Source organism: Lepus europaeus, chromosome 9, assembly GCF_033115175.1.
Source record: "Lepus europaeus isolate LE1 chromosome 9, mLepTim1.pri, whole genome shotgun sequence".
Taxonomy (NCBI): domain Eukaryota; kingdom Metazoa; phylum Chordata; class Mammalia; order Lagomorpha; family Leporidae; genus Lepus; species Lepus europaeus.
In genome coordinates this window covers 62,358,491-62,376,127 of record NC_084835.1, presented here as the reverse complement: position 1 = coordinate 62,376,127, position 17,637 = coordinate 62,358,491, and the positions used below count along the sequence as shown (strand labels likewise).

Here is a 17,637-nt window from a genome sequence, read left to right as displayed (position 1 = left end):
CCTCCTACCCAGCGTCCGCAGCTCCCGGATACCCTCTTCCACCTTTGGGGTACTCAGTAGGCAAAAGCTACTAAGTGATTAAGCAGCCAAACCTCATCCTGTCTACTTCTTTTTGCTGAATACTCTAATTTTACACAAAACTTCTGCAAGGCAGAATAATGGGTCCTAAAGATGCCCACATCCTAATCCCTGATCTCTGCAAATGCTATTTTACTTGGCAACAGGGATTTTGCAGGTATCATTAATTTAAGAATCTCAACTTGGAGAAAACCACCCTAGATTATCCATTAGGGCCATAGTTTTCATAGCAATCCTCCAGAAGGAAGGCATGAATATAAGACAGAAGATTCTGGTGCACTTCTGGCTCTACAAAATAGAGAAAGAAGCCTTGAATCAAGGAGTAAAGGCACCCTTTAGAAGCTGAAAGAGGCAAGTAAATGGATTTTTTTAAAATTTCCAGAAATATCCAGCCTTGTTGACACCTTGATTTTAGCCCCCTGAGACTTCTGACCTAGAAAAATGTAACATAATGCACTTGAGTGGTTCTAAGCACTGGTTGTGGTACTTTGTTACAGTAACAATAATACAACTGCATTTTGTAGATAATTAACCTGGTGTTTTAAAAACAAATCTCCTTTTCCTAAGTCTATAACTCTTTTTCACATCACAAGAAATGCCACAGATTTAAGAACAAAGAAGAAATGTGCTCACCATTAGCCTCATCTGTGTGTCTCAGGGTGTTCTGTTCACTTACTTACTTTTGAAAGGTGTTTGTCCATGGGTAAAAACAGAGTTCCGCCAAGGGAGGACGTGAGACAAAGATGTGGTGTTCAGCATAATTAGCTAAGTGTCCTTATGAGGAAAGGCATCTGCAATGTCAAAGCTGCAGCTGGTCAGAAAGAGTACACTGTGTTCCAGAAAGCCGAGGAGTATGAAGTCTTCTCCAAAGCTAGGACAATTCCAATAGAATCTTGTTTTGCTGCGAAGGAATTCAACGAGCCTGTACTGCACCTTCCAGTTGAGGGTCTGGGAGAGAACAGACTTCCTTATCACAGCAGGTCAGGGGCTCATATTCTTGAGTATATAAGGCATTGAATGAAATGATAAGAGTATGTGGAATGGAGATCTTGTTTTATCAACTTAAGTCACTAGGTCAAAATGGGGTCCTACTCAAAGACCCATTAGCCCTTGAAATGCAAATACAGCCAAGTATTTGTACAGATGTATGTACATTTTTCAGCACAGCAGTCTTCACTCATAAACATGCATAACCCTAAACTATAGTTTAGAGCAAAACAGGTCTGCAACATCATGATCTTCTATTACAGAGGTCACTACACAGCCAGCATTCTGCGTAGAAAACTGGGAACTTGGGGCCAGTGCTGTGGCATAGCAGGTAATGCCAACTGTTATGAAGCTGGCATTCTATATGGGCACCAGTTCATGTCCCAGCTGCTCCACCTCTGATCCAGCTCCCTGCTAACACACCTGGCAAAGCAGCAGAGAATGGCTCGAGTTCTTAAGCCTCTGCACCCACATGGGAGATCTGGAAAAAGCTTGGGCTCCTGGCTTTGGCCTGGCCCAGCCCTGGTCATTACAGCCATTTGGGGAGTGAACAAGTGGACGGAAGGTCTCTCTAAATAAATAAATCTTTTAAAAATAGAATAGAAAACTGGGGTAAATATTATCCAAGGAGCTCCAGGGTGGGCTATCACTGTGGGTGGGGCAGGGAGGACAGGCTATGTTTCTGTTCTGGCTATATCAAAGTTAACAAAAATGCAAAGGCTAAGTCTCTACTTAAAATTCTTGGGGAAGACAATTCTAGCAGAGCATATGCCTACCACGGGAGAGAGTGTACATCATTTCAGTGACTTGGCTATACTCACACTGGAAACCAAATGAATGGACTGTGATTAACTGAGACTAGGAATTTTTTTTTTTTTTACTTTTAAATCAAGAAGCTGTTGATTACATGATAGGTCTCATCTCTTCTACCTGCTTTTACTGAGTATCTAAAGCAAGATTGAAAATTACATATAGATGTGTTCTGGTTCAAAAGTCAAATTAAAAAGTAATTCAAGCATTGTTTGCAAATATTTTTTCCATTCTGTTGGTTGCCTCTTCACTTTCCTGATGTTCCTTTTGCAGTACAGAAACTTCTCAATTTGATGCAATCCCAATACTTAATTTTGGCTTTGACTGCCTATGCCTCTGGGGTCTTTTCCAGGAAGTCTTTGCCAGTGCTGATATCTCGCAGGGTTTCTCCAATGTTCTCTAATAATTTGATGGTGTTGGGTCATAGATTTAGGTCTTTAATCCATGTTGAGTGGATTTTTGTGTAAGGTGTAAGGTAGGGATCTTGCTTCATGGTTCTGCACGTGGAAATCCAGTTTTCCCAGCACCATTTATTGAATAGACTCTCCTTGCTCCAGGAATTGGTTTTAGATCCTTGATCAAATATAAGTTGGCTGTAGATGTTTGGGTTGATTTCTGGTGTTTCTATTCTGTTCTACTGGTCTATCCATCTGTTTCTGTACCAGTGCCATGCTGTTTTGATTACAACTGCCCTGTAATATGCCCTGAAAACTGGTATTGTGATGCCTCCGGCTTTGTTTTTGTTGTACAAGATTGCTTTAGCTATTCGAGGTCTCCTTTGTCTCCATATGAATTTCAGCATCATTTTTTCTAGATCTGTGAAGAATGTCTTTTGTATTTTGATTGGTATCACACTGAATCTATAAATTGCTTTTGGGAGAATGAACATTTTGATGATGTTGATTCTTCCAATCCATGAGCATGGGAGATTTTTCCATTTTTTGGTATCCTCTTCTATTTCTTTAAGATTTTGTAATTCTCATCGTAGAGATCTTTAACGTCCTTGGTTAAGTTTATTCCAAGGTATCTGATTGTTTTTGTAGCTATTGTGAATGGGATTGATCTTAGAAGTTTTTTCTCAGCCATGGCATTGCCTGTGTATACAAAGGCTATTGATTTTTGTGCATTGATTTTATATCCTGCTACTTTGCCAAACTCTTCTATGAGTTCCAATAGTCTCTTAGTAGAGTTCTTTGAATCTACAATGAGATAAAGAAACTCCACAACAACAAAACAAACAACCCACTGAGAGATGGGCCAAGGACCTAAATAGACATTTTTCAAAATAGGAAATACAAATGGCCAACAGGCACATGAAAAAATGTTCAAGATCACTAGCAATCAGGGAAATGCAAATCAAAACCACAATGAGGTTTCACCTCACTCCAGTCAGAATGGCTCACATACAGAAATCTACCAACAACAGATGCTGGCGAGGATGTGGGGGAAAAGGGACACTAACCCACTGTTGGTGGGAATGCAAACTGGTTAAGCCACTATGCAAGTCAGTCTAGAGATTCCTCAAAAACCTGAATACAACCCTATCATTCAACCCAGCCATCCCACTCCTTGGAATTTACCCAAAGGAAATTAATTTGGCAAACAAAAAAGCCATCTGCACCTTAATGTTTATTGCAGCTCAATTCACAATAGCTAAGACCTGGAATCAACCTAAATGCCCATCAATAGTAGACTGGATAAAGAAATTATGGGGTATGTACTCTAGAATACTATACAACAATAAAAAAAATGAAATCCAGTCATTTGCAACAAAATGGAGGAATCTGGAAAACATCATGCTGAGTGAAATAAGCCAGTCCCAGAGGGACAAATATCATATGTTCTCCCTGATCGGTGACAATTAACTGAGCACCAAAAAGAAAACCTGTTGAAGTGAAATGGACACTATGAGAAATGGTGACTTGATCAGCCCTTGCCCTGACTGTTGATGAGCAACTTAATACTTTATCCCTTTTAGTATTTTTTTTCGGTTTGTTCTACTTAATACTATTGGTTGAATTCTGTAATTAATACACAATTATTCTTAAATGTTATAACTTAACTGACAAGTGATCCCTGCTAAATATAAGAGTGGGAATAAGAGATGGAAGAGATGTACAATTTGGGACATGCACAATCAGACTTGCCCCAAATGGTAGAGTTAGAAACATACCAGGGGATTCCAATTCAATCCCATCAAGGTGGCATGTACCAATGCCATCTCACTAGTCAAAGTGATCAATTTCTGTTCACAATTGATCATAATGATAGGACTAAGAGTCAAAGGGATCAAATAAACAAGACTAGTGTCTGAAAATACTAACTGATTGAATAAAAAAGGGAGAGAATGATCCAACATGGGAAGTGGGGTACACAGCAGTCTCATAGAATAGCAGATGTCCTAAACAGCACTCTGGCCTCAGAATCAGCTCTTAAGGCATTCGGATCTGGCTGAAAAGCCTATGAGAGTATTTCAGGCATGGAAAGCCAAGACACTCTGGCAAAAAAAAAAAATGACCTAAATGAAAGATCTCTGTGAGTGAGATCCCAGTGGAAAGAACGGGTCATCAAAGAAGGAAGTACCTTTCTCTGAAGGGAGGAGAGAACTTGCACTTTGACTATGACCTTGTCCAAATATGATCAGAGTCAGTGAACTCAAAAGGCTTCCATAGCCTTGGCAACTCATGAGAAGAGCCTAGTGTGATTACTGACGCCATAAACAAGAGTGTCAATTTGTTAAGTCAACAACAGGAGTCACTGTGCACCTACTCCTCATGTAGGATCTCTGTCCTTAATGTGCTGTACATTGTGATTTGATGCTATAACTAGTACTCAAACAGTATGTTTCACTTTGTGTTTCTGTGTGGGTGCAAACTGTTGAAATCTTTACTTAATATATACTAAACTGATTTTCTGTATATAAAGAGAATTAAAAATGAATCTTGATGTGACTGGAAGGGGAGAGAGAGCGGGGTATGGGAGGGAAGTTATGGGTGGTGGTGGAAGCCACTGTAATCCATAAGCTGTACTTTGGAAATTATACTCATTAAATAAAAGTTTAAAAAAGAGTAATTCAAGGACACAAATCTACTTATACTAAAGATAACAACTTAATAATTCATCTCATAATCTAATCAATGCAATATCTCTTAAGAAAGGGATTGGAAAACTATGGTCCACACTCCAAACAGGGCCTAACTGTTTGTGTTTTGTGCATCCCACAACTGAAAATGGTTTTTACATTTTTAAATGGCTGGAGAAAATCAGAATAAGAATATTTCATGACATCTGACAAACATATCATTCATTAATTCATATATTGTGTCTGGCTTCTTTTGTGATAAACAACAGAATTCAGAATTTGCATTAGAAACCATGAGACCCTCAAAACCAGAAAAACTTACTCACTGGCTCGTTTTTGAAAAGGTCCATGAGAGTCTCACAGGCATGAAAAGCCATGACACGGTGGCAAAAAACAATCTAAATCAAAGACCCTGGTGAACAAGACCCCAGCAGAAGGAACAGGCCATCAAGGAGAGAGGCACCTTTCTCTGAAGGGAGGAAGGAACCTTCACTGTGACACGGCCTTGACTAAACAAGTTCAGAGTCGGTGAACTCAAGGAGCTTCCATAGCCTAGACAGCTCATAGCAAGAGTCTCGGGTGATTGCTGACGTCATAAATAAGAGTGCCAATTGTTAAATCAACAACGGGAGTCACTGGGTACATGCTCCCCACGTAGGATCTCTGTCCTTAATGTGTTTTACTATGAAACTTAAAAACACTACTAGTCGAGGGCCGGCGCCATGGCTTAACAGGCTAATCCTCCGCCTTGCGGTGCTGGCACACCGGATTCTAGTCCCGGCTGGGGCGCCGGATTCTATCCTGGTTGCCCCTCTTCCAGGCCAGCTCTCTGCTATAGCCTGGGAAGGCAGTGGAGGATGGCCCAAGTCCTTGGGCCCTGCACCCGCATGGGAGACCAGGAGAAGCACCTGGCTCCTGGCTTCGGATCAGCGAGATGCGCCGTCCGCAGCGGCCATTGGAGGGTGAACCAACAGCAAAAAGGAAGACCTTTCTCTCTGTCTCTCTCTCTCTCTCACTATCCACTCTGCCTGTCAAAAAAACAAAACAAAAAAAAAAAAACACTACTAGTCGAACAATACCCTATACCTTGTGCGGTTGTATGAATGCAGCCTGTTGAAATCCTTGCTTAGTATATACTAAGTTGATCTTCAGTATATGAAGGTAATTGAAAATGAAACTCGATAAAGGGCGGGATGGGAGAGGGAGAGGGGAGGGCCACGGGAGGGAGGGAGGTTGGGGGGAAGCCACAACAATACAAAAGTTGCACTTTGTAAATTCACATTTATGAAATAAAAAATTAAAAAGTTAAAAAAAAGAAAGAAAAGGAACTGCACCTTGAGTTAGGAGCTTGGGCTGTAGATCCAGGCCTTCCAGATCCCACCTGGCCCTACTATTTATATATTGTGTGTTCTTGAGGAAGTTACTTAAGCTCTCTGTGCCTGATTCTGCACCAATATCCACCTTACAAGGTGGCAGTGAGGACTGAGAAAGAAGCTGTAAAGCACATAAATAGCCATCACTGGTGTTACTGTTGCAACTACAATTACACTAACACACTTACACCAGGGAGCGCGCTCTACCTGCTTCAATTTTTCTGGAAATCAGAGCTGACACATATTTTTAGTTTCACCTATTCCAAAAGTTCTATTAATTGGTCATAATACTTTCTGAAAACAATGCCAGTGTACTTCCCAAATGAAGACAGTCATCAGTCATTGTGACACTGTAGTGGTCATTAATTAGAAGTTTAGTTCAAAGGATGGTTATTTTTTCTGTTAGTATCTTGTCTTATCCTCATATTTGAAAGTCATTCCCGAAAATCACTCTAACTAAAAACTGGCAAGTGGGACGACCTACTCCTGAATCTGCTCTCTTCTTGACAGATAATTAAACCAGGACTCACCAGGGTCAAGCGACATTCCCAAAGCACAGGCAATGCTTAATTAAAGTGGGCATTCGCTGACTTGTACTAGACTTCTGCTTAGCACTGATTCACCTGCAGGTGTTTTTTTCAAACAAAAGTTTTTTAACTTACTGGTCTAACCTAAAATCCAAAATGGTTTCTAGTCATATAAGCGGACAATTTACCATGATGATTTCTCATGGTCATGATGCTCTTACTTCATTTGGAAATGCCACAACTACATCCAGTTAATGCATTAAATATGAAAAGACCTGCTGAAAAGACCCAATTTATTAATGATTCAGTAGAACTTCCTAAAGTATCTATTTGGAATTCATTTATAATTCATTTCACAGCTTAGCTGAAGTTCCCACAGGGCAAATATTTATCAAGTATTACTCTGATTTAAGTCCTCCCTTTACATTTACTTGTAGAAGAATACTTTCTCCCCTCAAAGAAAGACAAAACTTTCTAAAAGCATCCATTTGTCTATTGCAATTTAATGTGCATTTCCTGATAAGGTGACAATAATGGGCTTTCAGATGTGACAGAGTTCACTGTGAAACCAAAGGAATAATTATTAAACCTAATAGCTCACTACAATTGAACAAGATACACTGAATGTATCATTAATATTTATTGAGAGTAACCATGGTAATTAATAAGGCTAGTATCAATACAAAGGGAAAATAGCATCTTCAAATCCTGCCATAGCAAGTAAAACCTCAAGATTCGCCTACCCATGAAGCATGCATGATCACTAATATTTCCAGAATAAAAAGTAAAATATCAGGGCTGACTAGGATAAGTGGATTCATGAGTCCAAGAGAGTAGAGTATCTATAGTTAGGCTGCCCCTGGCTCATCCTGCATCTAGACAATTCATGATCTCCAATTAGCTTATCACAGTAACTGCTCACATGTAGAGAACATTGACTTTGGGTGGAGAAGCCCTAACTCCTTGAAACATTGGTCAGATTCCTTAGCTCTCTGTGCCAGCTGCACAGCAGGAAGAACACCGACCTAAAACAGGTGATGTGAAGAGAAAGAGCTGACTCACATCACATTTAGCTAAGTGCCCAGAGCACAGTACATGGTTACAGGAAGCTCCTACTCTACTATTATTACTTCTGTTACTTCTGATTCTTGTACCACTACCTGCACCACGCTTACTGCTTCTGCTACTGAAACCATGCAACAACTTATTTTGGCCATGATATTACTAATGGGCATATGAAAACAATGATAACTCAGGATTTCTGGATCTAAAGAACATAAGACCTACTAGGATAGCTAAAACAAGACAAAACAAAAGAAAACAGAATACCAGATAGTAACAAGTGTTGGTAAAGATGTAAAGAAACAGGAACGCTCATATACTTCTAATGGGGACATAAAATGATGCAGCTATGTGGGAAAACATTTCAGTAGTTCCTTAAAATTCTGAACATAGTTATCACAGGACTTAGAGAGTTCACTCTCAGATATAAACCCAAGAGAAATGAAAACACATGCCACACAAGAAGGTGCTTGAATGTTCATAGCACCATTATTCAAAACAGCCCCAAAATGGAGACCACCAATGCCTATCAACTGATACGGGGACAGACCAAATGTGGTATGTCTATACAACAAACATTGGCAATGAAATGGAAATTAAGTACTGACACCTGCTATCACACGAACAGACATTGAAAACTTTATGTCAAACAAAAGGCAGTCATGTATTAATTATGTGAAATGCCCAGAATAGGCAAATTGAGGGAGAGTACAAAGAGGAATAACTGTTAACGGGGCATGGTTTCATTTTTGGAGTGATAAAAATACAAAAATGTTCTAAACTTCATGGTGATAAATATAAATTTTTGTGAAGATAATCAAGAGCATTGAATTTTATGGTATATGAATTATATCTCCAAAGAGCAGTTATAAAAATAGAACTCATAAATCACATAAGGGAAGCTACATACATGTAAAAAGGAATGAAGTAAGGGAATGCTAGCTCCACATGCAAGCCTGCAGAAAACAAAGACAACAAAATACAGTGGTGGCTGAGGTCTCTACTCCTAATGTGACACATCTATTCTTCACTCAGAAGAGGGTAAATTAGGATACAAATGAGAACATAAGAGTAGAAGGAGTAGGGAGATTATCAGCGCTCAAGTCGGAAAACTCTGTTTGAAAGCTAGAATGTAAAATTCTGTTGCCTGATAAACCAACTTGTGACCTTGGATCGATAGCTTAACCTCTCTGGGCTTCAGTTCCCTCATCTGTAAAATGGGTATAATAACAGCACCTATCTCTCATGGTTGAGGTGAGGACACATGAACGCATGTAAAGCCACCAGAGCCATCATCACTGCTGCCACTGTTATTACTGTAGTTCCTGATAGAACAAGCTAACCTCACTCACAGACTGAAGCATGCAGCTCAATCACATTTGTTTGGGTTCACATTTCCAAGGGAGACACCAGTCAAAGTCCCTGTTTTTTTTTTTTTTAAATTTTATTTATTTATTTTCATTTTATTTGAGAGTCCAAGTTAGAGACAGGGACAGAGACAGACATTAAAAGAGCTCCTGTCATGTTGTTTCACTCCCCAGAATGCCTGCAACAGCCAGGGTTGGGCCAGGCTGAAGCCAGGAACCAAAACTTAGTCTCCCAAGTGAGTTGCAGGGAGTCAAGTACTTCTGCCATCATCTGTTGCCTCCCAGGAAGCACATTAGGAGGAAGCTGGACAGAGCTGAGCAGCCAGGACTCAAACCAGGCACTCTGTCCCACATGATATGTGAGAATCCCAAGTGGTGCTTGGATGCTTTGTCCAAGATGCCAAATGTCTGCCCTAAGCTCCAAGCCTTTTACACCAAACCGTGTGAACTTTTCCTTTGCCCATCTACAGATGCTAAATACTTTCATGAGGCTCCTTCATCAACCCAGAAAATAAATACACCCTGGGAGAGCTGCACAGGGCATTTGCACTAACTATTAACAGTGGCAGCCACTACTGAGGTGCCTATAAAGTTTTAGAAATCTTACGTGCATTGTACTTTACTGAATTTTCACAAAAAAATCCTAGAAGGTAGCTGTATTAATCACATCACGTTATAGATAAGAAAAGATCAAATAAGTTGAGTAACTTCACCAAGTCAATAACACAGTTATATAAGAGTCAGTTGGAATTCAAACCCAGAGCAGTCCTTTCCTGAGGCTCTTTCTGCTATATTATGGTGAATTTAATTTCTAGTGAAAGAGTAATTGGGACACAAACTAAGAATCAGGGAGGGGTGCTTTTTGACCAAAACTGATTATGATTCAAAGAATGTTTAGCATCATTCACTCCTTCACTCACTCCTCAATAAGTCACACAAATATTAAGCATCTATTATGTACCAGGGAGTAAAAAATAATCTTTGAACGATACTGACTTTAAAGGAGAAAATTACTGAATGGGATGATCAACAAATTAACTGAAAAATAAAGAAATATGCCAGGCAAAGAAGAGATCTCCTTTAATAAGAATTCAGAGATAAAAATCTGACACTCATTTTCAATGTCTTTTCCACCTTAGAAAAACTGATAAGTAAATCTTAAGACAATATTTTTATTATCATTTGTTTATATTTGAGAGACAGAAAGAGATAGACAAAACAGGTGGCTAAAGACAGAGAGAGAACTTGCATTCACTGGTTCACTACCCCAAATGCCTGCAATAGCCAGGACCAAAACCAGGAGCTGGGACCACAACCTGGGTCTGTCATGTAGCTTGCAGGGACACAACTACTTGAGCCATCTCCACTACCTTTTTATACATCAGCAGCAAGTTGAAGTCAGGAGCTGGAGCCAGAAATTGAACCCAGAAATCCTAAATTGGGATAGAGGCATCTTAACCAGAATAAATTATAAATTAATGCCTGCTCCCTATGCTGCTACTTTTGATTCTTCTCTATTTGGAAAATGGTCAGGAAACAGATATAGTCTTTCCCTCTCAGCCTTATGGGAAAAGATAACTGTCTACCCAACTGCAGGACTAGACAGATCGAGGTGGACAGAATTTGTTAGGAATAGGCTGTAAACAGCTTCAGCAGTCAGCAAGCCTTAGGACATTAATGTCCATCAAGAGTGACAGATTCTGATGGACTAAATAATATGTGGAAAAATTTATTTCACATTTTTAAGTCACCACTTCACAGGGCAGACACATCTTAATTTAGTCCCAAAACCCTAACAGGATTTCCATTATGCCACAGAGATAACAATTATGGGTATAATCCTCTCAGAGTCCCCAGATACTTTTCAACTCATTTTCCTCCAATAAAGGACAGAGAAACTACCATGAAAGAAAAAGAATAAGGAGATGGTGAAAAATTTTTTTGGAAAAATCTATTAAATGCTCAGAGATTTAAAGAGGCGAATGCTGAGACGGTAAATAAGAAGCATGAGTTCACTTTAATAGTAAAAGATTTTCCTAGCATATTTTTAGGTAACAGGTTAGTCCAGCATGCCCCATAATAAGCCAGCAGCAAACAATTAACGGTTACTATACCTTCTATCTCATGAATAAAAATAATAGTTTGTCAATTAAATTCTAGGTATTATTTGATATGCTATTAAGATCAAGCTTTTCCTAGAATCAACAATTTTAAAATAAAAGTTAATAATAAAAGTTAATGATGAAATATGACTCAATTTACAAATCAGTTACCAGAATTCATTACCATAAAAAGTTCCATAAAAGTAAACAAAAAAAACAAAAGAATTTAACAGTATGCATAAAATTTAGTTTAAAATAAAACAGTAATAATAAGGTGTTAAGGAAGAAAATGTCTATATTATATTATCCCTGAATGGAATTTAACAGATCCACTATTTATATTTGTTAGAATGAACGACATTGTCAATATTTGCTATTGAATCAATGGCCACGCTGGACATTCATCTCTAAACTTTACCAAAATTTAGGTCTGATTATTCTCTATAAAATAAATCAGATATTACTTTCAAATTATAGATATATCAAATAACATTTCCTTTAAATTATATCAAACTGTATATCAGACTTAAATATATCTTTCAACATAGTGTCTTTTAAAACTAGTTGATTTCAATCATTTTGTTTTGATAATAATCTGAGTTTGTGTGGAAAATTATTTTTTCAACTGTCCCATGCTGTAGAAGATTGACTGAATTCCAATGTGCTTTCAGTTCTCTAAATAAAAAAGATAAAAAGCTTTCATTTCAGGAAAACTTCATTTTGAAGATGTATTTAGAACATCATTAACAAGGATACTCTACAAATCAGTTAATCAAATCTTTAATTCAAAAGCTAACCTTGTGTTTTGGCTATAGTGAATAAAGTGTTTTTATTTATTTATTTATTTTTACAAAGAAATGTTTAATTGTTCTTGACAGGGTGTTTAATGACAATTTCAAGAAAAACCTGATAATGCCAACAAAATTGAAACTTTTAAAAGGAGAGTTGATGGAAAAAGTCTAAGCAGCAAATCAGACAGAAAGCGTCAGACTCCCTCTCAAAGTCGGTCATATCTAATCTATAGATTTCCCGTTGCACACCCAGATACACCAGAGCTGGGAATCTCTCCTTGAAGGTAGTTACTAGAAAGGAAGACCCAGCCAAGGTTTTCTCCTACTGTACACATAAATCAGCACTTCAAAATGCCTGTGTGTCAGTTACACTGCCTCCCACTTTAGCCATCCTATTATCCCTAGTCCCATCTTGGTCGAGGTTAGTCTTCAAGGTCAGATACAGAATAGCTTTCCTTCTTAGAAAACCACTGGGTAGATGAATGAAAAATTGGAAGGTAAAGAGAACAGGAAGATGGGGAAACAAAAGAAGTGTGGGAAAAAATACCAACATATAACATAGTAATTTAAAGTGTATACCTTTACTCTTTGGTCATCAACATCTGTAATCGAAGCAACGCGAATCAACCTGGGGTTTCGTTTATCCACAACTTCAAGTTTCATATTTGGCAGAAAACCATGAGGCAATCTCTGTAATATTACAACAAATAATGTAAAATCCATCAACTCAAATATGCTATTAATTTTTTTCTCAAAGATTAGTTTTGAACACATGAGGTCTTTTAAAGGATTTATTTGTTTGAAAGGCAGAGTCACAGAGAGAGAGGGAAAGAGATATTCCATCCGCTGGTGCACTCCCTAAATGGACCCAACATCAGGGGGCTGGACCAGGCCAACAACTGGAGCCTGTAACTCATCCAGGTCTTCCAAGTGGGTGGCAGGGATTCAAGTGCTTGGACCATCTTCATTGCTTTTCTCAGATGCATTAGTAAGGAGCTGGATAGGAAGTGGAACAGCCAGGAATTGGATGGAATCTGGCTTCCCAGGCAGCACCTTAACCCGTTGTGCCACAATACCAACCCGCATGTGGTCTTTAACCACTGGAATTTAGTTTTAAGAGAACACATTTATCATACCCAGTTTTCAAAAACTCGTAAGAGAGTCTTTTTTTCATTTTAAAGAAACATGAAAATATAACTTTTTATTAAGTCACAGATTAAGTAATGGTTACCAAAAGTTAAAAAATAATTTTATTACAGTTCATATATTAACTTAGATTTTTTTTCTTTTATTCTGAAATCAATTTCAAAAATTAAAGAATTGTTGACTATTCTAATGACCTGGTTTGGGAATGTATGGTTTTGAAGGCGGAATTATTTGATAAATACTTTGAAAGGACAGACATAATCCTTTATGAACTAAATTTAAGGGGCCAGTGCCGTGGCATAACAGGTAAAGCCACCACCTGCAGTGCCAGTATCCCATATGGGCACTGGCTTGAGTCCTGGCTGCTCTACTCCCCATCCAGCTCTCTGCTATGGCCTGGGAAAGCAGTAGAAGATGGCGCAAGTTCTTGGGCCCCTGCACCCACGTGGGAGATGGGGAAGAAATTCCTGACTCCTGGCTTCGGATTGGTGCAGCTCCACCATTGCAGCCAATTGGGGAGTGAACCAGTGGATGGAAGACCTCTTTCTCTGTCTGCCTCTGCCTCTCTCTGTGTAACTCTGAGTTTCAAATAAATAAATACATCTTAAAAACAAAAGCTAAATTTAAAATATGCTTAGAGAAAAGTTTCATAAATTCAACTCTGTTAAATTGCTTTAAAATCATACCACAAACTCCGACATTATTTAGACAAGGCCATAATAAAAGTGGAAGTTCTCTCCTCCCTTCAGAGAAACGTACCTTCTTCTTTGATGGCCCATTCCTTCCTTCCTCTGGGATCTCACTAAGAGAGATCTTTCATTTAGGTAATTTATTTATTTATTTATTTATTTTTTTTTTTTTTGCCACAGTGTCTTGGCTTTCCATGCCTGAGAACTCTCATGGGCCAGATCTCAAAGTCCTAAGGGCTGATTTTGAGGCCAGAGTACTGTTTAGGGCATCTGCCATTCTATGAATATATATATATATATATATATATATATATATATATATATATATATATATTCTGTGTATCCCGCTTCCTATTTTGGATCATTCTCTCCTTTTTAATTCTATCAGTTATTATTAACAGACACTGGTCTTGTTTATATGATCCCTTTGACACTTAATCCTACCTTCATGATCAATTATAAACTTAAACTGATCACTTTAACTAGTAAGATGGCATTGGTACATGCCAATTTAATGGGATTTGGAATCCCCTGGCACGTTTCTAGCTCTACCATTAGGGGTAAGTCCGAGTGAGCATGTGCCGAACTTTACATCTCCTCCCTCTCTTAATGAAGAATGGGATGGGAGAGGGAGTAGGAAATGGGATGATTTGTGGGTAGGAGCGTGGTTATGGGGGGAAAACTGCTATAATCCAAAAGCTGTACTTTCAAATTTATATTTATTAAATAAAAGTTTAAAAAATATTATACCACAATGTAATTTAAAACCATAACCTTTGTTTTTCCACTTCTTTTGTAACATTAGAGGGTTAAACTTCACTAAGATTTTTTTCAAATCTTAAAATGCTGGGAACCAAGAATTTTTAATGACAACCACATAGGCAACAATTAAGAGAATGGAGTACGAAAAAAGTGGGAATGATCAATCATTCACACTAAGGAACTATCAGACAACTCTGAGTTTTCTTAGGTTGGCAAAAAAGTTTCTCTTAGAAAGCTAATACATACAAAAGTGTTCAGCTCATTTTACTGGAAAGGACTAACAATCTAGCAATGGTATCAGAAAATAAAACCCTAATAATATCTGAGAATAATCAGTATCTGATATGTTTGTCTTCAACTTTTTGTGGATGCATGTGTTCTTCTAAATGCAATATTACACCTACTAAATGGATTATACTGACTTTGTTCTCTCCAAGGTCATTGTCCTGAACTACAAGGGTGATTTCTGAGCATTGAACATGTCAAAGATATTATAATTGAATAGATCCACAATAATCTCATAACAGAGAATGGAAGACACTTTTCTAAATAAATCTTTTCATGATTATATTTTTATACTTTCCTGCTGGGAAAAGTAAAAGTTTTGAAAGGAAGCAAGAGGGAAGGAAAGTCTACCAAAGGCAGTTTCTTGTGCTCAATGAATTTCTGTAGATCTTAGAATACTTTGTAGTATTCCATCACTTCTTGCCTTCTTAATTTTATTATACCTATTTCCCCAAATCCTTTTGATCCCTAGTGAACTCTCAGAAAATGAAATCCCATGTAGAAGCCTGCTGACTGGCAAATGATTAGATGTGAAAGGAAAGAGAGTTTTGAAAACTACCACTTTAGAACCACAATATCTGTACTTGGACTATTCAAGCACTACCACTTACAAATAAACACTTAGTTCAGCAGCCTTGTACATAAGTGAAAATTTGAACTTTAAAAATCAGTATTCTGGGTCAGGCATTTGACCTAGTAGTTAAGATGCCTTTGTTCCATATCAGAGCACTGGGGTTGAATCCAGGCCGGGGCTTCTGACTGTATGATCGTGCCAGGGGAGACCTTGCAAAGGCAGTTGTGATGGCCCAAGGAGTTGGCATCCTTCCATCCATGTGGGAGACCTGAATTGAGTTCCCAGCTCCTGGCTTCAGCTCCCTGTCCATTCTGGGGACACTGCAGGCATTTGGGGAGTGAACCAGAGGATAGGTATTTCTCTCTCTCTCCTTCCCTCCGTACCCCTCAAATAAATGAGTGATTTTTTTTTCTAATTAGTATTCTAACAATTGGTAAAAGAAATGTTTCTGGAGTGGGTGTTTGTTGTAAGGGTTAAGATACTGCTTGGGACATCCATATCCCAACTGGGCTGTAAACCAGGGCATGGAAGATCTCTGCCTTTTGAATAAACTGAAAAAAAAATTAAAAGATGTTTCCCGCAAAATGGGTGAAACAATACACACAAAGACTACATACATTTTGCCTATTTTGTTATCGAATCAAAGACACTCAGTCTGAGAAAGTCATGCTTTGAAAGCTTAGAGTTTTCAATCAGCAGGCTAATAGAATGAGAATGGAAGGAGGCTTAATAATCAGCCCTCGATGAGGGGCTTTCAGCACTGCCTCTGGTGTGCCCTGAGAGTGTTTTTTCAAGAAAAGAAAGAATATCAACATTTGTATATAGGAACAATAGCAAATGAGTCACCTACTTTGTAGTGTTCACTAAAAGCAACGCAAATTGGTTATGAAAATACCATGTGAATTCAAAAAGAAAAAGGAGAATTTAAAATTGCTACATGCAGGTATAACACAAGCCAGACATTGTTTAAAGGTAAGGGCATATACCTACACAGAACCTACCATTTTAAAAACTTTGGCAGGAACTGCATGAGTTTGAGTAGCTTCCAGATATTCTGTCCAGGAAAAATTTTCTGGATTAGGATAACCTGAAAAAAAAATACATACTATCAAGATGTCACTCATGGATTCCCAAATGCTACAAAATATTTGATAACAATAACACTTGTTAACTGCACACTCACCAACTAACAGACCCTATGCTAAGAACTTCACATCTCACCTAAGCCTTGTGATAACCTCCAAACTAAAGCATTCCTACACACCAGCACTCATTCACTGGTTCATTCACTCAGTCAATAAGATCAAGCAGGTTGACCAAGGGCAAATGGCAATACCAGAACTTGGCAAAGCCAGGTGACAACCAGGGGTCTAACTTTCCAGCTCCATTAGAAGTCTGAAAAAAAAAAAAATGACTATTTGACCTCAAATTCTGAATAGGAAAAGATACTGGCATTTTTTCCTATTTGTTCAGTAATTCTATGTCTCCTAGGGTTTCATTTTCTGCATTATATTTTTTAATTACAACTTACCTAAATTGCCACTTATCACTATAACTTAAAAATATGTATTGAGTGTAACATGGTAAAACATATTATATTTTTCTAAATGTCCTTTTAGCTGGGTTTCTTGTTTCTCTTATGCTTGTATTCTTTTAGTGCTAATTGCATCTGCTAAAGGTCTGTCTATATTCTGTTGTTTTCTTTATCCTTTCAAGGAATAATACTTAGATTTACTCATCAGTTCTCATCAGTTCTACTGTTTTATTTTCTAATTGTTTTGTTTGCTGCAAATATTCTCATCACTTTCTTCTTCCTGCTTCTTTCAGGCTTATGTCATATAACTTGTTTTGTCACACTGAATTGTAAACATCATTTCCATTTTTTTTAAACTAATAGAAACATTTAAAACTATGAACCTCACTGATGTCACTGAGTAGAGCTTTAGACAGCTGGATAAGCTTTTATAAAATGTGTATTAATCTCACTTTTACTTTATAAAAA

General features: G+C 38.0%; 1 protein-coding gene across 1 annotated transcript in view; it reads right to left on the bottom strand.

Moving 5' to 3' along the window:
• The window catches only part of L3MBTL4 (L3MBTL histone methyl-lysine binding protein 4), a 395,862-nt gene that overhangs the window by 276,672 nt on the left and 101,553 nt on the right, over positions 1-17,637 (bottom strand). Inside the window, exons 9-10 of the mRNA XM_062199981.1 lie at positions 16,637-16,722; positions 12,759-12,869 (exon numbers count right to left, since the gene is read on the bottom strand). Of these exons, the coding sequence (XP_062055965.1) occupies positions 12,759-12,869; positions 16,637-16,722 (197 nt within the window). The remainder of the gene's footprint in view (positions 1-12,758; positions 12,870-16,636; positions 16,723-17,637) is intronic.